Source organism: Solanum lycopersicum, chromosome 5, assembly GCF_036512215.1.
Source record: "Solanum lycopersicum chromosome 5, SLM_r2.1".
NCBI classification, from domain to species: Eukaryota; Viridiplantae; Streptophyta; class Magnoliopsida; order Solanales; family Solanaceae; genus Solanum; species Solanum lycopersicum.
This window is the reverse complement of record NC_090804.1, coordinates 45,627,781-45,654,092: the sequence shown is the minus strand read 5'-3', so window position 1 is coordinate 45,654,092 and position 26,312 is coordinate 45,627,781. Positions and strand designations below refer to the sequence as shown.

General features: G+C 35.1%; 1 protein-coding gene across 4 annotated transcripts; it reads left to right on the top strand.

Annotated features, from left to right (window-relative positions):
• Nucleotides 1–3,261: 3,261 nt before the first annotated feature.
• On the top strand, nucleotides 3,262–22,648 carry LOC101267707 (sister-chromatid cohesion protein 3). 4 transcript variants are annotated; one of them, XR_003246942.2, is made up of 22 exons: nucleotides 3,262–3,468; nucleotides 3,553–3,733; nucleotides 8,190–8,302; nucleotides 8,430–8,522; nucleotides 8,747–8,910; nucleotides 8,984–9,220; nucleotides 9,311–9,455; nucleotides 9,549–9,727; nucleotides 9,853–9,995; nucleotides 10,079–10,206; nucleotides 10,604–10,777; nucleotides 11,397–11,558; nucleotides 11,666–11,866; nucleotides 11,946–12,083; nucleotides 12,158–12,352; nucleotides 12,482–12,626; nucleotides 13,476–13,582; nucleotides 13,770–13,907; nucleotides 17,915–18,177; nucleotides 19,666–19,790; nucleotides 21,385–21,672; nucleotides 22,025–22,648. XR_003246942.2 is itself a non-coding variant. In XM_026031191.2 (21 exons), exons 1-21 carry the CDS (start codon nucleotides 3,424–3,426, stop codon nucleotides 21,609–21,611), a joined length of 3,303 nt encoding a protein of 1,100 aa, XP_025886976.2. In that variant the 5' UTR covers nucleotides 3,262–3,423; the 3' UTR covers nucleotides 21,612–21,675. The 4 variants fall into 4 exon arrangements, 1 of the variants encoding a protein (XP_025886976.2); XR_003246943.2 differs by having other exon boundaries at nucleotides 21,986–22,648; XR_003246945.2 differs by having other exon boundaries at nucleotides 13,770–14,226; nucleotides 22,025–22,398.
• Nucleotides 22,649–26,312: the final 3,664 nt, after the last annotated feature.

Below are 26,312 nucleotides of genomic sequence, written 5' to 3'. Positions count from 1 at the left end.
CGAGGCGGATTCAAGAAATTTTGTTTTCTATTAAACACACAAATCTTAATAAACAAGTACCTATTAAATATTTTTCTAACAACTAGTCAAAAAAACTGGATAATACACAAGTAAGTGATGTGGCAGAATAATAGATCAAATAATATGACATTTTAACTCAAAATAATCATAAAAATGAAGTTTGACATTTTAACTCAAAATAATAATAAAAATGAAGTTTGAACACAAAAAAGAAAACTTCCTAATATAAGAGTTTCAAAACACACACACACACACACACATACAAACACACACACACACACACACACACACACACACACACACACACACACACGAGGCGGATTCAAGAAATTTTGTTTTCTATTAAACACACAAATCTTAATAAACAAGTACCTATTAAATATTTTTCTAACAACTAGTCAAAAAAATTGGATAATACACAAGTAAGTGATGTGGCAGAATAATAGATCAAATAATATGACATTTTAACTCAAAATAATCATAATAATGAAGTTTGAACACAAAAAAGAAACTTCCTAATATAAGAGTGTCAATACACACACACATATAAGAGTTTCAATACACACACACACACACACAACACACACACACACACACACGCACACACACACACGCACACGCACACACACACACGCGCACGCGCACGCACACACACACACCCCCACACACACGCACCAGAGGCGGACCTAGCGTGTGTTCAGGGGTTCACCCGAACCCCCTCAGTCGAATGAGGCTGTTTGAATGTGCTTTTAAGTTGATCAAGATGACTTAAAAGTCAGCTTTTAACTTATTAAAGTATTTGACAATTATCAAAGTGACTTATTTTAAGCCAAAAGTCAAAATTTAGGTGAGGGTTTTTTTTTTAAAAAAACTTAATAACTCTTTTATGATGACCAAGTATATTACCTTTTTGTCCATAATTCTTTTATACAATTTCCAAATTGCCCATATTGTTTTAACCCTAACATCTCTTTTTTCAATTTTCAAATTTATATTCCTCTTATAAATAATTTGTGATGATTAAGAAATATGTGAATGATAGACAATTATTATTACTTATGAATGTAACTAAAATAAATCTTAAATCTTTCCTTTGATCTATTCAAATAATATATTTTAAAATCTACAATAAGTTGCCTATACAAAATCAACTTAAATAATAAATTCCTCTTATAAATAATTTGTGATGATAAAGAAATATATGAATGATAGGAAAATATTATTACTTATGAATGTAATATATAAATTAATTTTGTTTTAATTTTTTTTATGTATAAAAGCCTTAAATTATCAACTTTTTATCATGTTAACCACTTTATGGATATTTCAGACATTTTGATAAAAAAAAAATATTTGCAACACTTATTTGCTAAATACATCAACAATTTTTTTTTCCACTGCAACACTTTTATTGCAACACTTTAACTACTTGTTTTAAAAATTAGTTCTAGCACTTTAAGAAGTTCTTTTTAAAAGTCAATCCAAACGGGCTTTATATATATAGGGTCAAATTTTGATTTTACGTGTACATATATTAAAATGAACCCCTTGCAAATAAGTGATAAGCTTTAGCTTATTGGTTAAGGGGTCAAGTAGTAACTTTTATTTTGTGGGTTCAAATCCTATATTTTTTTAATGCATAAAATTGGATTCAACTTCTGGTTTGGATCATCTTCTTTTTTTCAAGAAAAATTTTAAGATTTTTTTTGTTGCATGGAATTGAGTTCAACTTTTGAACTTGGATCATCTTCTATTTTTCGACAAGAAAAAGTTTAAGAATGTTCAATGGAGCAGGGTAAAAATAGGAAGAAATGTTTAATGATGTACGATAATATAATATAAATTTAGCAGGTTAAGGTAAATATTTTTCTTCTCCGTCTCGCATACTTTTTCATAGTTTAATTTTCACGTGTTTTAGGAATTAACTTATGTAATATAACTGATCCACTAATTTTTTGTATATCAACATAGCTTTGTTATCAATAACTTTAATTAGTTTGGTGTTAACTTTTGTAACCAATGAGATACCCTGTACAAAAAGCATGTCGAAGTTACTACGTTCACCACGGACTTACATTACCACATGAGCTTCTTCTTTAAATTTCTACCTTCTAAGCTTAATTTTTTGGACCCGCCACTAACCGCACCCTACCTCTTTCTTCTCTTCTCCTAAAACCCACCTCTAGTTCACCATCGTTAGCCACCAATATAAGTAAATAATACTGAAATAAAGATTTACACTACAAAGAAAAATGAAGTTGATTATTTTACATTTTATTTTTAAGAGCTTCTATTTTAGTTCAAATAATCGGTAAACATTTATTTTTTTACTCCCTTTGGGTATTAATTTACAAATGAAAACTTTATTTGTTTCCCTCGTTTATAACACACGATTCATAAATCAAGATTAAAATTAAAATTGGAAATTAAACATTAAGATTTAGAGTGTGTTTGGTACGAAGGAAAATATTTTCTGGAAAATGTTTTCTAATTTTCTCATGTTTGGTTGGGACAAAAGTTTTGGAAAATATTTTTCAAATCAACTTATTTTTCTCAAAATTAAGGAAAATGACTTCCCTTAAAAAATTAAGGAAAACATTTTCCATAACTCTCTTCCAATTTCAAATTACATTTTTGAAAAAACATTAATTTTAAGAAAATATTTTCAATTTCAAAATTTTATTTTTTCACCCGATCCTTGATCCCCACCCATCCAACCACCCACCACTGGCCAACCCTCCCCCAATCCCAACTCCTCCTCATAAAATTTAATTTTGCTTTATTAAAATATTTTCAACTTAAAATTTTTATTTGCTAAACTCCTATTCCCCCTTGCCTGTCCCCCCTCCTCAAAAAATTTATTTTATTTTTTTAAAAATACTTTCAATTTTGAATTTTTATTTTTTCACTCGTACCCCTTCCCCACCCACTACCCCACCCCATCCCACCACCACCACCACCACCTAAAAAAATAATAATTTTATTTTAAAAAAATATTTTTAATTTCATAAGTTATTTTACTCTAATAAAAATAACAAGATGTTTCTCAAAAATATTTTTTATTCATAAATCAAACACTAATAATAATTTCCAGACAATATTTTCTACTCACCAACTAAACATGAAAAAATAAATCTAAAATCAACTTATTTTCCAGAAAAAAATTTACTAGAAAAAACATTTTCCTCCGTACCAAACACACCATTATCTTTAAAAGCTAATTGAGTTAACATGGCATATAAGGCGTAAGCATCGTTTCAATCTCACAAAAATTGCAACTCCAAGTGTAGGTAGTATACGCAATACGATCCCACAATTCTCTTCATTTTCTCACCGTCTCCTTCTTCTGCATAGTTCTCTCTTCTTTGCTTCAATTTCTAGGGTTTACAACAACATCAATTCATGGAGGAGGAACCAGTGGTATCGGAAACAGCGAATCGTCGTACGGTGAGTTCGGTTTTTTTAGTTTCAGCAGTATTCAACTGATTAAGTTAATAGTTGAGACGTAATTATTGAGTTAATTGTTTACAGAAACGAACGAGAGCTCAAACTAGGATTAACGAAGAGCAATTACACAGCAGTGTGAATGAGGAAGAGAGGGAAGAATCGTCTGAGGACTTTGAAGACTTTCGTGCTAGACCTAAGCGGAGTAAGGCTTTAGGAGGCACTTCATCTGCTGCTGCTGCTAGAAATGCTCATCAGAGTTTAATTGGTATTATAAATTTTGTCTGCTGTTTTGTTACAATAGTTTTGATGTTTAATTTGAATTTGAGAATCTATAGATTTTTAGGCTTTGCTTCTCGATTGTTGGTAGCACAGTGGAAATTATGGCCTTCTAGTTTGCATGTCATTCTGAAATTTTATCATGTTGAATGGAGGAATGGAAGTTGTGGTCTTCTAGTTGGACTAATGTTCTGTAGTTTTAATTGTTGCAGTTTGAGATTATATAGAAATTTAAGGCTTGTCTTCTTCAATTATTGTTGAAACCACGGATTGAAATTATGCTTTGTATTGCTATGGTACTAGCAGACTAATTTTTGAATTTTGAGACAAGCATTGTTAGGCTTGTGCTATCAGATGATGTTGAAAGTGCAAATATGGAAGTTGTGGCCTAGTTATCGTAGTGTTATGTATTGTTCTTTTAATTTCAGGTATGTTTTGAAGATTCAAACGAGAGAAATTTTGGGCTTACACTAGTCAATTATGTTGAAAGCAGACATGAAATTATCTTTTAGATCATTAGTGTTGTGTTGCTTTCATTACAGTAATTTCAGGTTAATTCTGGAAGTTACTAGAGAAGTTTTAGCTAGCATTTGGCCATAGATTTCCAAGTTTTTTTGGGAAATATTATTTGAGCGAAAATTTGGGTGAAATTTCAGCATGTGTTTTGTCATAGTATTTGGGAAATATATTTAACCTTTTTAAGAAATATGAGATATACCCATAAATTTTATAAACCATCAAAACTAACTATAGGTTTGTAAATTACATGACACATGACTTTGTTACCTAAGCCGATTGTTCATCATTTTCATGAATAACCATATTATCACTTTCATATTCACTGAATATTCCATCACTACTTTGATGTTTACGTAAAACATTAGTAAAACAACGCAAACAACTATTATAGTGGGAGTTCTTGTAAAAGATAAAAGTTTGGTGTAGAATTTGAATTATTAAAAGTTCCCAAATAATGAGACTTGGCCCAAATACTAGTTTTTTCTAGTATTTGGGAATTTGGGTTATTTGCCAAAAATATTAGCCCAGTGTTGTGAAAAGCGCGCTTAAAGCGAGCTTCAAAGCGAGGCGACCTTTGTGCGCTTTTTTTATCTTGAGGCGAGGCGATCTAAAAAAAGCTCTCGCTTCAGATGAAGAAGCGAGAAGCGACCCTAAGGCAAAAGCGCAATAAAGCGCGCTTTTTATAAAAAAAGCGACAATTAGAGTTTTTATTAAAAATAATTAGGTCTTTTTTTTTAAAAAGAATAATCTGAAATATAAACTTCTCTCTCCTCACGACTCTTCTTTCACGACTCTTTCCCTTCTTTCTCTCATGACGATCTCGACTGAGGCTGCCTCTCTCTTCAACCTCGACCGCGGTTGCAGGTAACTTTTTGTTCATCTCTTTTTTAGCTAATGTTTATTAATTCATCTCTATGAGTTTCTTTTCTCCTGAAATATACAATCTTCGCCTGTGCTTCATCTCTTCATCTCTCTGAGTTTCGACTACTCTAGTTTTTTCTTTTTCTTCTCTTCTTTTCTTCATCTCTGCTGCCTGCTCTGTTTCTAATTACTGACTGCTGCCTCCTCTTTTTTTTTTTTTTCAAATTCTTTTGCTTTTTTTTTATTATTATTTTGAGATCAGTCTAGCAGCCTTGTTGAAGAATAGGAGTTTGAATCTTTGTGATTTAATTATGTTTTTGATTTTTTGCTTTATATGTTATGACTTATGAGTATTTATGCCTATGTAATTTCTTTTAATCTAAGACTATATTACCTCTATTTAGTTATTTAATATTTTTTTATTTTTACATTAAATGTCGCTTTTTTAAAAAAAGCGCGCGCTTCGCTTCACTCTTCTCGCTTATGTGAAGCAAGCCCTCGTCGCTTTTTTCCGCTTCTCGCTTCCCAAAACACTGTATTAGCCAAATAATGGCAAATTGTATGGACAAGCACTATTTGCCAGTTTTTTCCCCAAATTATATTTATGAATCTATGGCCAAACGGGTCCTTAGTCTATAACTACTCAATATATAGAAAGCATGAATGGAGTTTACAGGGATTTCAGATTAATTCTGAATGTTACTAGAGAAGTTTTAGTCTGTCGCTACTCAATATATAGAAAGTGTGAATGGAGGTTACAGCGATTTCAGGTTGAGTCTGAGATTTACTAGAGAAGTTTTAGTCTATCGCTTCTCAATAGATAGAAAGTGTGAATGGAGGCTGTGATCGTTTAGTTACTATGTTATGCAATTTTCCGCTATGACATTTCAGTTCAATTTTGGTAATTCAAGAATCTATGGAATTTTTAGGGTGTGCTACCCAATTATAGTCGAAAGCGTGAATCAAGTTATATCTTTAAGTTTGGCTACTGTATTATAATTTTAATTATGGTAATTTTAGGTTAATATTGAATTGATGACTTTGAGAGTGTAAAAGCTTTCAATTTGCTTGCTTGAAAATGGTCCTTTCATTGTCTGTAAATTCTGTAAGTTACAATAGCAAGTGGTATAATTTGATTCGTTATTGCATTTTGTTTCCACCCATTGAATGAAATGCCAATCTCGTCCACTAATTTTTGGACAAATGTGAAACACTCATCATTATGGGCATCCTGTTGGTGAAGAAAATGCTGTAGGATTCTTATTTTGTCTTTATATCTACTTTTGTGGAATTTTTGGGGAACATTTTTTGTACTGAACACTTTGTTTGGAGGTTGTTACTTACTGTTTCATTATGTATCATTGGTATCAGTATATCAATCTGATTGTTTCTCCTGCGGGAATTTGCAATCCTTTGAAAATATTTGGTGTTCCTATCACCCTCCTTAGGCCATAAACACTTGGATTTTTGCCTCCATGATACTTCTTCAGCCTTAGCAGTCTGTTGTAGTTCCATTTTTAGGATCTTGTCTTTTTCTGCTTGGGATGGGAGCCTTTTTTCGATTGCCTGCTTAATAACCATAAGGTCATCCAGTGCTTTGCTATTTCTGGTTTGCATCTTGCCAAGATTTCTGTTCCAGTCAGTGATGTATTTTTCAAGACACCTCAATTTCTGAGAGAAAATAAAATCTGGACTACCCTTGATAGAGTAGTTCTTCCACCATTCGTTAAACCCTCCTCTTGCAACCACATGTTTTCAAATTAAAAATAGGAAGGATTGTCTTCCCAGTCATCATTTTCCTAAAGTACAGGTCTATAGTCTGACATAACTTTCAGAAGAGCAATTTGTTTTACATCTTTAAAGGTGTCGCTCCATTCATGTGATGTCAAAAACCTGTCTATTCTAGAGGCTTGAATAGAATATTCTCCTCGGGACCAAGTATAGAAAGCATCCTGTAAAGGGAGGTTGATTGAGTTCAGATTTTAATGGTGTCTGAGAAGCTTTTGATGACTTTTGATTTTCGGATGCAGTTTATATCTTTCACTTCGAAATCTGCATACATTGAGATCACCACCGATGACCCTACCACTGGTTCCAGATACCTCTAATAACGGCAAGTTCAAGCCACAGTTCTTCTTTTCTGGATTAGAATGAGGGCCAGAAGAACTTTTGAAACACATCATATTTCTTCTTGAGAACTTTCTAACATACACAAGAGAGTGTATGAACTTTGTTGTGTATCAATGCAATCCCACAACATTTTATCCCAAAGAATTACTATCCACCTCTGCTACCACTTGTTTGAGCTCAGTCCAGCCAGCTCATCTATTGCCCCACATTTGTTGAATTATTTGTGACGACCAGTCTAGTATTTTTGTCTCCTGCAGGCAAATTATGTCTGCTTTTCCATTTACCCATTAAAGATTTCACTGAACTTCTCTTAGCTGCTTCATTCAGCCCCCCGCATGTTCCAACTGATAATTTTTAATTTCATTTAGAAAGAGCTTCGTGAAGCCTGCCCCTATCCTCCTTTGCCATGCCATCATAATTTAAACCACATTTAGCCTTTCTAGCTCGATTTCACCTTTTCTCTGTGACTTTTTTGCTGAACGTCCTTCAGATTTTTGTTTATTCAATTGTAGCTGCCTCTTATGTTCCATGCACAAGATCATGTCCAGGATTTCATGCTCAAATCCCGTTATATTACCTCAAAAGCCTTGCATGCCTTGACCATCCCTGTTTTGGTCCACCTGGAAGTTTCAATTACCGTTGGATTTTGAATTTCTAATACATAGCCACAATCAAAGGCCTTCTGTGATTGTTCCATAAGAAATACTCATTACTCTTTAAAAATTCACTTCAGCTATGCCTTACAAGTCCATTAAAAGGTCACTTCCTATTCAAGGAATAAAACCATGAGAAGCTATACTAGTCGGTTTGTTTTCTTGAGCTTGCTTGCTTCAATTCCTCGTTACCTGATTCTAATTAGATTTTAGTTTCTCTCTGTTGAATCCTTTTTGTGTATATCTATTGTGGTGATGGTAGACAAATTCCTTCATTTGCAGATGTTGTTAAAGGTGATAGGAGACGAATTCCTCTAGTGGTCAAGCATTGGGTGGAACATTATGAGAAGGATCCGAAAGCTGCAATGGCTGGACTATTGAGCATGATGTTTGAGGTAATTTGATAATATGTGGGTGTTTCTTTTGCTTGCATATTATGTTTTTCCCATCTCCACATATCAGCCATAGATAGGTTTCATTTTGATGGTGTGGCATGATAGGTGGAAATTTGTGGTTTTACAGGCATGTGGAGCAAAATATCATATTGAAGAAGATTTCTTGGACCAAACTGATGTTGATGATGTTGTAGTTGCTCTTGTAAACATGGCTAAGAGGGTATATTCATTCATTATATTGATGACATTTCCTTATTTAATATGTTATTTGGCGTCACTGTGTATGTTGTTGTTGCAATATGTTATTTGGCGTCAGTTCAATATGCCTTACGCATGAACTTTCTGGTTGGTGTTATTATTTGGCGTCATTTCGATATGCATTAAACAGGAACTTCATGCATAGACGTGCAATTCTAATTTTACCTAATCTCCTTTGGATGTTAGGGTGAAGTTGAGGATTATCAAACTTCAAAGAAGAAGGACTTCAAGAACTTCAAAGATAATCTCGTCTACTTCTGGGATACCCTGGTTGCTGAATGTGAAAATGGACCACTTTTTGATAGGGTCTTGTTTGACAAGTGCATGGATTATGTGATTGCGCTATCATGGTAAGTTGCTTGTATGTCGGTATTCTAAGTTTGAGGTAATTTTGGCTCATTGTCTTGTCAACATGCATTTCAGCACTCCTCCTAGAGTATATCGTCAGGTTGCTTCATTAATGGGGCTTCAACTTGTTACATCCTTTATACACATTGCCAAAGTACTTGGTTCACAGCGGGAAACCACACAGAGACAGCTAAATGCTGAACAGAAGAAGAAAGTGGATGGGCCTCGAGTTGAATCACTAAATAAAAGATTATCCATGACCCATGAAAAGATAACAATAATAGAGGAGATGATGCGGAAGATATTTACTGGGTATGCACCTTATGTTAATGATACATATTTTTTATTACTTGAGGAGCATTTTTAATTTTTTTTTGCCTTTTTGTATGCTGAAATTTGTAGGCTATTTATGCACCGTTATCGAGATGTCGAACCTGATATCAGAATGGCATGCATACAGTCATTGGGTGTCTGGATCCTGTCATACCCCTCTCTGTTTTTGCAGGATTTGTATTTGAAATATCTCGGATGGACATTGAATGATAAAGTAAGTGGATTCAATTTGATTTTATCTTCAATCTTCAGTTGTTAAATTGAAAATTCTAACGATGCATTTGGCTCTTAATTTTACCCTCTTAAGAGTGATGGTGTAAGGAAGGCATCAGTTCTTGCGCTGCAGAATCTTTATGAGGTGGATGATAATGTACCATCTCTTGGCCTTTTCACGGAGAGATTTTATAAAAGGATGATCGAGCTTGCTGATGATGTTGATATTTCTGTGGCAGTATGTGCTATAGGACTTGTGAAACAACTGATAAGGTAATTTCTTGACAATGCAGGCCTCTTGTTTCTTTAATATTGTTACCAGCAGATTGTTGAAATGCGCTCTTTTATTAAGTTATTCATATTTTGCTGACATATATTTTTTTTTCTTTTGATTGCAGACATCAACGTGTTCCTGAGGAGGAATTAAGTTCTTTATATGATTTGCTAATTGATGATCCACCTGAAATCAGGCGTGCCATTGGAGCTCTAGTGTATGATAATCTGATTGCCCAGCGATTGAACAGTTCACAATCTAGTTCAGGTTTTTATAACATTATTCTGCATCCTGTGCTTTCTATTGGCTTGATTGATTGAACAAGTGTACTGATAACAAAAAATTTCCAGGGGATAATGCTGATTCTTCTGAGGTTCATCTTAACAGACTGTTGCGCATATTGGGAGAGTTTTCAAAAGACGAAATGCTGAGTATGTATGTCATTGATGATATCTGGGAGTATATGGACGCCATGAAAGTACGTTATGTACACTACCTTTTAATTTAAAGATGAAATTTCTATGACCATATGATATCTGTAGTTTGGTTAGAATATCTCCCTACAATTTTCAGTGAGCCTAGTCTTCTAGTGGCTCAACTTTGTTTTAAAGACGTTATAAGTTACTGTATAATTTCTGAATTTGTTCAGAATCTCCCTATGGTTTTTAGTATTAATGCTGTAATACAATTATCTGTAGTTTGGTTAGACTAGTATTTCTACAACTTGGCTTTATAGGCATTTTCTATTTATATTGATTTGACAGCTATAATCCTATTTTATCATAGGAAAACTTAAGAAGGGTCTCCTTATCCTGGATACCTGAGTGTGTTCTCTGGTTGAAAAAAATATTCACTTGAGAATTATGTCCTTACAGGATTGGAAACGTATCCTGTCTATGCTCTTGGAAGAAGAGCTATCAGCTGAACTGAGTGATGCAGACGCAACAAACCTAATTCGGCTGCTTTTTGCGTCCATTAGGAAGGCAGTTGGAGAGAAGATTGTTCCTGCCAGTGATAATAAAAAACAATATTATACTAAAGCACAAAAGGTGAGGTTCTTTAGTTCTTGTTGATACAGTCTAAGACTCTTAAGAAATGTTATGTTTGTGCTTCAAACTTCACCATTTACACCTGAGAATGGATTCCAAGAAAGTAAACAATAAGTTGGTGATATTTCTGCAACCCGGTAGATCTGTACTGTTAGCAGTTCTTTGAACTGTATGCTTGTCTTAAATGAGGTTAGGTGGTCAAATACATCCAGATTACTTGCTAGTATTAGTCAGTGGAAGAGGTGCCGTTTTTGTATATTATCATGTTACCATCTTTAACATTTTTCTAACATCATTAAGACATTTTATTATACTTGGAGTTTGATAATATAGTGAGCAGTCATATTATTTTCATGTACCATGGAACATAAACGGTAACTCTGTTTGCTCAATGCTCAGTAGGGACATCATTCCAAGCCGTACACAGAATGAGTATCTAGATGCTGTGGTTTTGATTTTTTGCAGTCATAGAGTTTCACCTCAAGTTCAAAATTTATTTAGATTATTTTAGATAGGTTCCTTCTTAGTGTTCTTTGTCTATGACAAATTATATTGGTGTTGTTCAGCCATACTACTATGGGATACTGAATTCTATCAATGCTTATATTGTAATTGGCAGGACATGTTTGAAAGTTCTAAGCGTGATATAACCATTGCTATGATGAGGAATTATCCGCAGCTTCTTCGCAAATTTATATCTGACAAAGCAAAAATTCCCTATCTACTTGAAATCATTGTTCATATGAACCTTGAGCTCTATTCTCTTAAACGACAAGATCAGGTTCGTTTGTGGAGTTTATTACAATCATGAACTATATAGGGGATTGCCTATATGAAGTATTTTTTTTTGAACTGGTTACTAACAGCTGTTTTCTTTTGCTTTTTAAGAATTTTAAATCTGCGGTACTTCTGATGAAAGAAGCATTTTTCAAGCATGGTGAGAAGGAAGCTCTGAGATCTTGTGTAAAAGCTCTGAACTTCTGTGCTACTGAGAGTCGTGGGGAGTTACAGGACTTCGCCCTTAACAAATTGAAGGGGATTGAAGATGAGCTCATTATGAAACTTAAATCTGCAATAAAAGAAGTTGCTGTATGCGCCCTTGACAAATTGAAGTGGACTATGTGTTCCATTGATGCATTTTGTTTAAAATGTGCAATTTTTGTTGCAGGATGGTGATGATGAATATACAATGCTTGTTAACTTGAAAAGGTTGTATGAACTTCAATTGTCAAGGCAAATTTCCACTGAAAGCTTGTATAAAGATCTTGCAGAGACTCTGAAGAACTTCAGAAGTATTGATGACGAGGTGGGTATACTGTAGTTTGAATAATACTTTTTTGTAGTCTTGACAATACACAACTGCTTTGGCTTACTGTTCAGGTAATTGGATTTCTGCTTCTTAACATGCATCTGCATGTTTGCTGGTGCCTACACTCTATCATCAACTCTGGCACAGTCCTGGAACAATCTATATCTTCCTTAATTTCAAAACGCAGTGCCTTGTTTGAACTACTTGAGTCCTTCCTGACTACTAATTCTCCGGAAGGTCTTCGTGCAAGTCAACTTGCATGTAGGGTAAGCATTATTTTTAAATATCTACATCCGACCATGTGTAATTTCCAAACATCTATGTTCACCTATCTCCTGTTAGTGCCATCTATGTTCTTGTTTGGTTAATTGAGTTTGTTGTTTTTCTTGGTCTAGGTTTGTGTTATTTTTTCAGAACAGTGGTGTCTGTTCAAGAAAGCAACCTTTGCATCCACGGAAATAGAAGCTTTAGGGTACTCTCCAGATGAAGCCATTCTTCAAAAGTTCTGGAAGCTTTGTGAACGCCAACTACATATTTCAGGTGGTTTTTGCTTTCCATTCACTGTTTTCTCTAAATGTGTGGCAGCTCTAGCTCACATCTTACAGTTGTATAGAGGAATAATAATATGGCTCTAACACTATTATTTATCTTCAACTATAGAGAAGCCTGCATCTAGAATAATTACTTTTAGCATCATGCTTCTTATTATAGCACTTTTAGATAGTGTGCTTGATGTAAACTTATCATCATTGTCATGGTTACTGTGAAAACACTTTGGTTCTTGAGCAGTCACATGAATTTGAATGCGAAATGTGTACTTCTATTGAATTCATTTGTTTCCTCATATGCTATATCTTAATCGAAGGAATGTGTTGTTGCACATTGGTTTTTATTTTTGTTATGTTCTTTTTGTGAAGCTTGATTTTCAAAAGGAAACCATTTTGTGCATCTTTTTCCTAGCATTACTTCTTAGGTAAGGATTTTACTTTACTTTCTGTTGGAAAGATTATTAAGAAACTAAAGTGTATATCTGCTCCCGCCATAACCAAATACAGGAGGAAAAGAACTGTTTCACTTCCCTATTTTGTAATATAAGCACTTATGTCATGAAGAGTCAAGATGCACGTTAAAAATTTATTAATATAAAGTTAAAAAAAAAAAAGATACTGCAAAAACTTGAGCCCCTAGTCCTGTTGAGTCGTGGAAAATAGATCTCCATGGTCCACCCAGGTGTCAATGAAAGAATAAGTCTTTTTAACTTGACCAAAAAAGTGTATTAAGCTTCCAGAACATCATATATCAGTCCATAACATTCAATCCCAGAAAGGGCTTCTTTCTGGACGAGGGATGTCTCTTGAGACTTTCATTCATCTTCTAACATGGATACAGATGAGGCTGAAGAAGAAGATTCTAATAGGGAATACATTGAGGAGACAAATCGAGATGCTGTAATCATTGCTGTTGGGAAGTTGGTTGCTGTTGATGCAGTTCCTAAGGTTAGGTGTATTCTCTTTTCGTAGTTGTACTTTTCTATACTTAATTCCTAGCTGTACTTCTTATGTGGATTTTGGCAATGCTTTTTTTTGTATTACTGCAGTATCATTTAGAAAGCAAAGATTAGGAGGCATACCGTTGATTATCTTTTTCAGGTGCTAACATATTTCATCACTGTAATATCTACAGGAATATCTTGCTCCAGAGATACTATCTCATCTTTCAATGCATGGGACAAGTGTATCTGAGGTTATTAAGCATTTGCTAACCGTGTTAAGGAATAATGGTGCAGATGTTGCATGGTTGTTCATAGAGGCACTAAAAAGGGTGAGCATCACTACTTGTTAACTGAGATGATTCCTGCTCTATTTTTGTCACTTGGCAGGTTGGCCTTCCAGTTTCTGGTGAGCTTTTTGATGAAATTGCAGAAGAGAAGTCTTACTTCAAAATTTGATAATGATATGGTTAAAATGTTTGGTTGACTGAGTGTATAAAAAAGGGGAGCCCGGTGCATGAAGCATCCCCATTCACACTGGGTCAGGGGAAGAGCCACACTCAGGTGTTTGTGTGTGTGTATGTATGTAAGCAGCCTACCCTGACTCAAGCATCAGTGACTGGTTCCGCTGCTTGAACCCGTGACGTATAGGTCAGTCACACGGACAGAATTTTAGCATTGCTCCAAGGCTTGCTGTTGAAATACTGTCGGTGTATATTATTCATGTTCATGGGGTGTGTGAGTTGGTTGTAATAATTTAAGGAGCTAGGATGGACAAATGCCATGCTTATAACAAAGATGCATATCCTTGTTTGCTATTTTGCCATGAAAGCTGCATATGATTGTACGTTGATTATAGCCCACTTGAGATAAACACTCAGTCCCGGCTGTTTATTGGTTATAGGTCAAATCTAATGTTTCATGGTACGACTGGGTAGAGAGAAACAGAATATGATGTCGGGGGTCCTGCTCAATGAGAAGAGCTTTGATTGGATATGCTTTATTCTCAAAGAAGCATCATCTGATCAGAAAAATCTGGTGAGTGGATGGAGACAAACACCAGGTCGCAGAATATTTTGGTACCAGGAAACACAACTCTCATGGGAGGTGTATGTGTATCTTATCATTGAAGGGAGAGGCCAGATCAGTTATCAACGTATCATTATTCTAGAAACAGGCATTAGTGCAGTATGGAGACGTGTAGCATTAAAGATGGAGAATTTCATTAAATGCTCCCCTTAGATGTCTGCTAAGGCTTCCTTCGTGTCATACAACATCAATGTTGTTTATGCAGAAGTCATTGAGGATAGTAAATAGCAACCAATACCAGCCCTGTGGTAACCACAAACAAGGGTGAAGTGGTTAAAGCCACTGCTGCTGTCAAAAATGGAGGACAAGGTCTACTTGGAAGATGCATCTTTCGGTCCTTCGACATGACAAAGTCTGATCCCCTCTTTATCAAATGTTTGAATCATCAACAGTTTGGAAGAAGGTTTTTGGGGTTAATATTTATGAGATGGGTGTCTGTTTTCTATTTGAGTCCCCAAACAGAAACATGGGAGAGCAAATTCTCCAGGGAGAATGGATTTGGAAAAAAAACAAAGTTAAACTAGAATTGTGGAATCCTTCTTGGATGCGTGCCAGCCTCGTGTAAGCCCAAAACCAAATGAATTAGGGCAATGGGTCTGTCTCTGCACCTATATTCAAATGAGACTTTCCATGAGATCGGAGATTTATGTGGTGGTTGGAAAACGACGGAGAAGGAAGCAGAGATAAGAAACCATTTCAAGTGGGCTAGAATCGTAGTACGAGGTGATGGTCGGTATTTCCCAAACGAAGTAACCATCTCTAGAGATGAGTTGACTTCTTCATCCTCATCCGGACTGAGGAAAACTCGATTCAACCTAATTCCGACGAGCCGTAGAGAAGTCATCGGAGAAGAACTGGAACAACAAAGAACCTAGCTGGTAATAGATCCTTCGAGGATGTAGGGATGACAGATTTTGGGGAGACCCATGTGGATACAACTGTAACAATTTTTAAAAGGCTGGGGAACACATGCAGGACATGTGCTGGATTTAAAGATGGTTTTTTGGACCTTACGTATTTTGTGCCTGATCAGGCACAAGTCATATTTAACAACATAAACCCCAGACTGCTGATGATTATTTCCACGAAGCAATTCTAGAAGAAACGTAGGCAGTTTATTTCTCTGATCAGTGCATGCAACAGGAGAACACAACACTGGATAATCTGGCAATCAGCGGATATCAACTGTGAATTGAAAAAGAGAAGGGGGAAAATATAGCTGGACTTCTTTGTATGCAAACCCAGAAGAATCTGTAAGTGAAGAGCAGGGAGAGATAATTCTAGATATCTCTCGAAATCAACAATCGCAGCTGGAGATGACAAATACTGGGGAAATCTGGGACATGTAGGAGGTTGAACCTCCTTCATTTAGCAACAAGAATCTCTACTTGATAAGGGAATGAACACAACAATGCGGGTTCAACAATGTGGATGAACACAACAATGTGGGTTCAACAAAATTTACTCAAACTAGACTAGATGTTTGGAAAGTTAGGGAGCTCAATGGTTTGGTGCAGAGTCTGATTCAAGATTGGAAAACAGACGGTCTGCCTCCAAGAAACAAAGTTAGAAGTGAATGTGCAGGATATAATTAACCAGATATGGGCAGGGAGATGGATCAGATATGCATTTCTGGAAGCTAGTGGCAGGAATTCTTCTCTTATGGGATGCAAGAGTATGGATAGAGGAAATCTTATAGGTTGAAGCGTATACTCTATCCTATAACAGTATAACTTCAAGGCCCAATTAAAAGATTTTGAATGCCATATCACTGATGTGTATGCTTCTAACAGAATATTGGAAGGAGACTGGTATGAGAGGAATTAGCTAACATCAAAAGTCTGATGAGTGGCCATAGCCTATCTGTGGTGAATTTGGTGAATATATATATATATGTAGATATGTAGATTCCATATGAAAAAGGGACTGCATTAAGAGAACTTCATCTATGGGGGAATTTTCAGATTGTATGGATGGCATGGAGCTAGTTGATTTGCAGCTTGATGTGGAAATTACACTTGGTTTATAGGATACAACCATACTACTAGAGTAGACACGATACTGGTGTCCACAGAATGGAATAGCCAATTCAGTGATCTATAGCAATGTACTCTACAGAGAATGGTTACAGATCATGTCCCAATTGCTCTGTTCTGTGGACACTGGGAACAATCCAAGTCGTTTCAAATTTCAAATTTGGTGGTTAAACTCAAGAATGTTTTGTTGACAATGTCGGGAAACGGTGGAGTCTGAAAGAGTGGAGCAGGAATGAGCAGGGGAATTTGAAGTTTCAGAAGAACAAACTACTCACTAGATGTGCTAATGGACAAAGCCCCTGGCACTGATGAGCATACAATGGGTTTCTGTCTAAATTGCTGGGAGGTTATAAAGACAGACATATTTCATAATTTCCATTCAAATTCTATGTTTGAAAAAAGTTTCAATGCGACATCTATTGCCCTGATTCTTATCCTAAGAAGACGTGGGCAAAGGAGCTCAAAGATTTTTAGATCTATCAGTCTGATTGAAAACTTTTACAAGTTGATCTCTAATGTCCTGACAGAGATCGAAGAGGCCGGTGGACAAACAACGAATGACATTCATTAAAGGCAGACATATAAAGGATGCGGTACTGATAGCTAATGAAGCAATTGATTTCAAAATCTGACTAAAAAAACCTGGCATCGTTTGCAAACTTGATAGTGAGAAAGGCTATGACATGTCAATTGGGAGCTCATTCTTAGTATGTTGAGACAAATATGCTTTAGGGAGAAGTGGAGCAACTGGATTAAATTATGCATCTGTATAGTAAACTTACATGTATTTTGTTCTGCTTTTGGCGCACAAATGTTTATTCTAATGAGACTGAGTCAATAACAAATGTTTATTCTAAAGAGACTGAGTCAATTCTAGATGTTTTAGGGTCCAGCTAGAGTTAGGTTTAGCGCTTGGAAAGTGTGTACTTTCTTTTATTATAAATATGGTTCTTAAGGTACTTAAGTAAGTATTGATACAAATACAAATTTACCAGTTCTTTAAAAAAAAAGTAAAAAAAGTTAATCGGGAAAGAAAATATACATGTTAATTCTTGTTTGGAAAGAAAGTATACATGTTAGATTCAGAAAGGCATCAAGGTACTTCCTTTCCAAACAAAGAGTGTCATTCTAAAAAAAATCAAGGTTGTATTGGAAGAAAGTGTAGTCTCTTTTCTTTGTGGAGTAGTTGAGCATGTTTGGTTCTGATTTCGCAGGCCCATGAACGGTACTTAGTAGCACTTTTCTCTGATGATGACGAATCAGCGAGAAAGACTTTTCATGAATGTGAAGATCTCGCCAGTGGGCTTGCCAAGACATTTGGAAATGCTGCTAGAAACAAGCACCGGTCAGATCTTCTAAATATTGTCACAGGAGGCATTCAATATGCCTTTACTGATGCTCCAAAGCATTTATCTTTCTTGGATGGTGCTGTGCTGCATTTCATATCTAAACTTCCTCCTTCAGATATTATGAACATGTAAGAGCTCACTAAATGTAATTTTCCTTTTTAATCACATAATGAAAGGCTAACATTCTGACTCCAATCCTGTTAGATGATCTATCTAGGGCGTTTAATGAAATTGTGCATTAGTCCTGGTTTGGATTAACTTGAAGTAACAGCAGATTATCTTCTCATGTTCCTTGGGTTTTGGATATTGTAGAAGCTTGGAGACTGTGTGATCTGCTTGGTTACAGGGTTGGATTTAGATGTGGCTTGGTTAGATATATGCCTGAGATTTGGGATATCCTGGTGGGGTTTTGGGGCTTGGGCTGTCGTGATTGTGGCAGATTTCCATTGCAGAAACTTCTCTTTGTTCTTTATTTGGTTTTGAAAATATGAAGTTATTTCTATTGAAGTTATTTGTTGATGTGATAGGGGAAGTGTACCATTTCACAAGCAGTATGTGGAAGTAGAGGTTCGTGATAAGAATGTGATTCTCTACAAAAATTACGCAATATTCATTGCCAACTGGGATCAGATATCTGCTCCAAAAACTTACAAACGTATAAATGATCATTGATATTCACATCAGATATTTTTATTGTTAACTTCTGATATGCACATAAAGTTTTAACTTCAGCCTTTTTCCTGATTGGTAACTTCTGAAGTGGTTAAGCATGTTTCTTTTTCCTTCCTTATTAGCCGCTGAAGTGCCAGAAGAGACATTTTCACTCTCTACTCCTTTTCCTCTTGAATTGCCAACTTAGAACACGTCCTTGAGAGTTGCCGGTGTCACCCATCTGGTGCCAAACATATTCCACACTTTGTTTCACAATCAGTGTGTGATATAACAATAAGATCACAACTGGTTCTAATCTTATCACCAGTAGATGTGACCTATCTTCCATTTCCACAGATTTCTCACTGTGAGAATGGTCAAGGAATAAGTAAACCTTTTTAGGTGCCTCTAGGAACCAATACCATGGAATAGGCAAAAGATTCCTCTCAAATAATCATTGATATAATGAGTTTATTGTGAAGATTCTGTTTGCATCCCGCTTTCGACTGTCCTGGCCTGTTAGACACTGGAAGCAATGTCATTCATGAAGTTTAGGGGTGTACCATGTTGACCTATGCAAGCCTACTGCTCTGAGAAGATGAAAAATTAGCTGTAGTTGCTGCTTACTCTGGGATACAGACTTAGTTTGTTACTAGTGTCTGAATCAAGAATAATGGGAGGTTGATACTTTTGCCACTCTCAATGTGTCTCGAGGAAATCAATGAAACCTTGCTAATGACCAGCTATAGCTTTCTCATTGGACACAATGTTTTCTTGCCTTTGGACATGTCAGTGGTGTATATTGTATATCATTTTAAGCTCTCTTTCATTGTTTTTGAAGTTGTCCTTGAAAGAACTGCCTAAACAACCCTGTCTTGTCAAAATTTGATCTTTGGATGCTATTTTCTTGTTAATGTGCAAATATCATAGCTCTCATATGAGCCACTTAACTCTTACGTGATCAGCTTGAAAGACGTCGAGAAAAGAACTGAAAATGTTAACACGGATGAAGATCCAAGCGGTTGGCGACCCTACCATATATTTGTAGATACAGTCCATGAGAAGTATGCTAAGGGTGATGTCTTACAAGGTACACATATACTTTTAGTTTACTGAATTTGTTTTTTTTCCCTTCTAGTTTGTCTTCTCCAGGCTGCTCCCTTTTTATGCTGTGCACTTTAATTTGTGAGTTAATTCTTGTTTGTTTCTCAATCCTACTAAACAGCTCTGGTTTCAGTGGTATTCGTTTTGGGTCCACTTTCAAAGCACTTGCTATAATGTCTGAAACTGTGTGAGGAGTTTTCAAAATCTTAGAGAGGGGTTGGTTTGACCATTAAGTAGGTGCCATGCTGTTAACTTCTTATCATCTTTGGATGGCCAGTGAAGGCAAGTGGAGTGAAACTGTGAAGTGATTACGCCAATCCTGTTGTGTGCCACATTAAGTAACTACAATAATGCCTCAATCCTAAAGTAAAAAGGGCTCGAATATGAATTCTGTATCCATTGCACTCTACTTTGACACGTTTCATGCAAATACTAAATAATTGTCTTTTAGGACAAATTAGGGTTTCTGACAAAATAATAATGACAGGAAATTCTTTTTGTCTCACACTGATTCTGTACGCCAAACAACGAATTCCTGAATACACTAAACTAGTTTGTAATTTACACTGATTGTGCCTAATGTAAGTGTATCTTCTAATTCATATGTCGTCAAAAAGTTATTTGGCTTATTCCTAATTTTGGTGGTGATATTGTCATTTCTCTCCATGATCTTTAGAAAATAATATCTTAAACCTATTGTTTAATAAGATCATATCATTGCTGTTCGACCAAGTTCTAGAATGTCCTTAGAATAAAATGTAGTCACTTGGGTATGAGTGTGTAAATGAGAATAATTGAGCTGAGCAATGGTTCACAAGCTAGGCTTGAAAAATCTAAATCAACTTTAGAAGTCATCATTCTGGGTGTCTTCATTCGTTTTTCCCATTTTTACCAATTTTATGACACTTTGGTTTGCCTTCATGGTGGTAAAGCTAATCATATCAAGGGTCATGAATAATTTCAAAGGTTGTGATTAATCTCGAAACTGGTTTAATTTATTTATTTTAGTTCTGAATGAATTGATTGTTGTTCTTTACAAGTAAATGTGATTTGTTTGAATTTTCTATTGGGCTTCGTTCATCTTCTAGAGAAAAGGTCACCTAATCCTTATCCTTGTGAAAGCAATAGATCAAAACCAATAAGATTATCATTGAATGTTTCTATGGCTTGTAAATTTCACATAGAATAATACAACGTTTGGTTGGAAGGACTAGAAAAATTAATTCCCGTATAACTAATGTAGCTGGGATAAATATGATCTATGCGTAATTTCATATTGCATTTGATTTGCGGTACTAAAAATATAGCATTAAGTTATGGGAGTATATGTATTGTTTTATGCAAGATAATGTGGAATTAGGATACGTGTATTGGTAATATAGATGCCTTTTAAGTAAATAATCCTTACATAACATTTCATGTATTATTATTTATTGCATAACAGTTTCTATGTTATTTCTTGTTAAAGAATGACAGAAGTCTGAACTGACTGCTAATGTGAGTCATAGTAACACATCACTTATGGTTTGTGCAATCATAGGATCTGTTTGAACTGACTGCTAATGTGAGTTCTTTTATAGATGATAAGGAAGGAGCTGGGAGACGTCGAGGTCGTCCTACCAAGAAGCAGAACATACAAGGAAAGAAACTTTTTGACGAGCACAATTCTAGTGAAGACGAGGAATCAATCAGTGGATCTGACCAAGAGGCAGATGAAGAAAAACAAGATGATGAAGAGGTTCCTCTAATACATTCTTTCAAGTCATCATCCAAGCTAAGGTCTCTGAAGATATCAAGAGAGAGCTGAAGCTATGTGAGAACTGGTCATTTTGGTCTCTGTTTAGAGTTTTCCTGTTCCAAAGCATCAGGTACTTATTTATCGATTGCCTACTTCAGACAAGAAAAAAGATTTAGTTATTTTTTTTCAAAAATAAAAAATAGAAAGATCAGCCTAGGCACTGGTTTCATGTTTTACACAATTTCCGTAGGTTTTTGTCTAGTAGGTCTCTTGTACATTGCTTTTCTTATTCTTGACATCTGCTAGTTTGAATAGTATGTTCCGTACATGTGTTCATCTTTTAATATATAATCATCTAGGCTCTGATTCTACCTGAATCAAATCTCTAGTCTTGATGACGCCTGTTGTCTAACTTAAGAGTGCACATATTCATCTTTTTTCAGGATGTGACAGCTGAAGTGAATTCCATTTGTTATTTTCAGGTTCTCAAGTCTTAAAAATCTGCTCTCTATATCACGAGCAAACAGGTTCCTCAAGAACCATAGTTTGAGAGGAAAACTTTGTTGAAGTAGACCTTAGGTGCAGCCTTGTGTATTTAAAATAGGTCTCGTCTCCAGTCTTTTTTTTTTTTTTCCTTTCCAAACTAGCTGTATTTGTGATTTCTTTTTGGCAGCTTCAACCCATTTATGGATTTGGTAAGCTATTACTTGTCGTGATTATCTTGTGATTGTGTAACCTTTGGGCTCCTAATGGCTAGTAAGTTCTGAATTGCCAAAATGGAAGTACTAGGAAGAGATATACTGAAGATGGAGACAAAATTCAAGTAGGAGAAATGCAAAACATTCAATTACAACTATTGACTAGCTGCTATTGATATTTACATATTAGTTGTAATCACAGCTGTAATTTGAAGGGGAAGGCATTTGCTTGTGCGTAAGCCCCTTTAGAGGTGGGGGCGAGCCAGGGTGAAGGCTATAGTAAATTTGTTGCGACTGAAGTACTTTTTCTATGTGGGAATTTAGAATGGAATCACTCTACGGTCATTGCATGGTAGCCTTCTTGATGCTACTCAGCTATATTTATTAGGGTAAACTGGGTTTATGAAATCTTCTGAGTCTATATTTTCCTCTCATGTTTTTGTTGTCTAAATATTTGGTTTCTAGAAAAATAAGTTATTTTAAAAATTAGGAAAATGATTTTTCTAATAGTTGGAAGGGAAAATGAGTTTCACTAGTGATAGTGATCTTCCAAGCTCATTCTCTTCTATCCACCCAGCCACCCAATGCTTATCCCCCTGCCCCTAACATCCTCTCCCCACTCTATCCTAACCCCATAATGGCTTTCTAGAATACACGAATGTTTTTGGGATAAAATCTTTTGCTTATTGAACAGCAGAAAATAGGTTATAATTTACTTGTTCGTCAAGAAAATACCTTTTTAATACCAAACATACCCAGTACTCGGATCCTGTGAAGTGAGAATTTGAATGTAGATTATAATTACTCTAATTCATACACCTATCTTTTTTATTTTTAACTTTGAGATAATGGCCAAGAGTACATTTTAACTATCAATTATTCTCTTTTTCTGTTTGAATTATTCAAAATAATTACGAATAGGAATGTGAGAGCATAACTTGTCCATAAAATTTCATCTACATGACATGTACAAGGGCTAATAATGAGCTATCTGTTTTGAAATTAATTAGTGTAGATGCTCATTACTATAGAAATAAATAATTTCTGCTCTCACCTCTCATCTACATTAGGTAGAATAACTCCCACATTTTATCAAGGCTTTTCACAATCGGATATGAGTCGAACTTCATATTTTGGTATTTTCTCTCTATCCATTGCGTTTCCATGAAGGCGAGCGATGGCCAAATATATAGATGCATAAAACGAGGTCCAGCATAATAGGCCTTAAGTTTGGCCTACAATGCAAATAAAGAACAACCAAAGCCAAATGGAAAAGAAAATACCCTTGAACTATTTGAATTAGATCATATTTACTTTTTAAACTATACTTTTGCACAAAATTCCCCATCTCATCAAATTACTGGGTCAAATGTGTCCTTATTAAAGGTAGTTATTAAATACCATGTGGAACGTCAATAGGATTTCAGTGTCACATAAATTAAACGAAAAAGGATAAAATAGCCCTTAAACTATCCGAAATAACTCATATTCATTTGAAAATTATATTTCGGCTCAATATACCCTTCCCGTCAAACTATTGGGTCAAAAGTACATTTTTTATTAAAGGAAGTTGTTAAATGTCGTGTGGATGCCACACTACATTCCACTAGAGTTCCACTGCCAAATCGACTAAATCCTAATTACTCTCCTTAGGAATGATTTTACCCCTTCTCACTCATTTCCCGACTAGGGTTACATAGTTTTCTTCATGGCTGGGTCTTAAAATAAATATTCTTAGTTGTAGGTTAGTAAATCCTTTTTCTTATTTTATTAAGTTTACGATTTCAAAGCATGATAGTTAGGATTTCACAACTTTCCTAACTAAAAAAAACACTATTGAGATTATAATAGATGTCCGCAACTATTATATTCTTGTAGTTTATTTTTATTTTTCATGATCCTTTCCATTACTAATTCTCTAAACTTGAAAATCCAACCATGACCATGTACTTGTTCTATTGTCATGAGTTCGTTCAATTTCTCATCTGCTAAATATTGGTTCACCAGATCAAGGGATTTGTGGAACGACTCCTGTATCATAAAGCCTATGAACGATATATAGGTATCAATAGCTTCTTAAGCCATAGCCAGGCCTCCGATAGATAATGTATATGTTCATGAGCTTTGGCTAAGTAATGACTTCAGTATGTGGTAACCAATATTCACCTATAAGGCAGTGTACATACATATTCACCTTCAATTCTTTTTCAGTCATTAACGCACTCATATGCTTCACACTCACACTCTATATCACATTTGAGATCTCTGTCAATTTTTTTCTTGTAATGTGATTAGTGGTATTTCAGGATGTTCGTCCATCACCTTTACTATGGATACAATCTGCATCAGTCATCCAAAACTTTTTTTTCTTTTTACATATTAAACACTTTAAATTTTATCATTGTCACGATCCAAAGTAAACCCTAGGCATAACATAACGTATAAAGTCCCTACACAAGCCACTTAATTAACATGCATTATACAGACTTTTAAAAGATAACATTTTATACATCAAAAGAGTTTGACAAAAATAAAAGTCTTAACACAAGTCTCAAAGCCATTTAATACATGATTGGGGCGTAACCCATACATCATAGACAAAAAATGCATTTGTACACGAAATGTACTAAGTATGAGGCAATATGCATAAATATAGGCATGATAACATACATGACTTAAAATGAGTAGGCATGATCATATTGAAACATTCAAAAGCTTTGACGAAGAGATGACATGGTCAAATACATTAACATAAAAGGACATAAGAAAAGATTTAAAGACAACATAACCATCTTATGAGATATAAGCTTTTAACCGATAATAAGACCATGATAGCTATATCATGGAATTCGGTATATCCCTCATACAGAAAGAAGGAGAATCTACTTGCCAAGGTAAAATCTGTACATATCATTCGCTAAAGTGAATTCACTAGCTAGGTCATTTAAGATAATTCTACGGGAGCACATAGTTTGGAACTAGAGGTTGCTACTAGAGACTATCCTATTTGAACCTCCACCTCAAGGTCTCTCGCTGCCAAGTCTAAATTCCAACGAAATAAATAAAAGTCAAATATCATATTAACATAAAAAAGCAAATGATCAATACCAATCCACGTTTTTGAGATCAAACATTAAATAACTTTTTAAATATAATTTAACATGGATGAGAAAATCTTTCAATAATGTGAATTCATTTTGAGAAATATCTTTCACTATTATGAACATCATAGTAAGTGAGGAATTCTTTCGTAATAATATTGATACTTTCCTTTGAAATCGTTGATAACCATTTCATAACAACATGCATATATTTAAAATTCATAATTCATAGTTCATGGGTTAATTAAGATCATGGTTCAAAAGCATAATTTAGGCATGATCGAATGCAATTTTAACTAAATACTATAGATAAACATCAAATAATGTACTAGGATACGTAATAGAAAACAATCACTCATAATTGGATGAAACCCACATTTATTGAATTGAAACCGTAAGTTGATCAATAGGAAATTGAAATTCTCACGGAACCCATCGAGGAAAGTATTCCAAGGATGAATACACACATACCATGATTCTAAAAGCCCAAAAAGAAGGAAGGATTGAGGCCCCAGCTCAATGAGAGTATTATTCTTCCTTGAAGATGACCTTCTTTTTAAGCTTATGAATTTTTAGAGAAAATCCAAGTTTATGTTTGTCAAATCTTTTGTTTGTGTTGTTGGAGAAAAGACTATAGTCAAATAGACACAAACCCTTGGGACGAGACTATTGGCTGAGAGCCTGAGCCTGCTGTCATGAAAAATTGTGCACTAACCACATAAGAGTTGACACCTTTTTGATAACTATCTTTTTGTCATTTTCTCGTACCCAGACTTTCCAGGACCAGGTCCCTTGCTGCGTTCTTTGAGAGTTCCGTAAGAGATTGTTGGCTGACTTCTTCCTTTGAATGAATAACTTTAACATGATGTTGAAAATATCAATCATAAAAAGTTATTACCCGTTGGATAAACACCTTGATCCAATCTGTTGTAGCACTTTATATTATTATTCTTTTAATATTATTATAATTT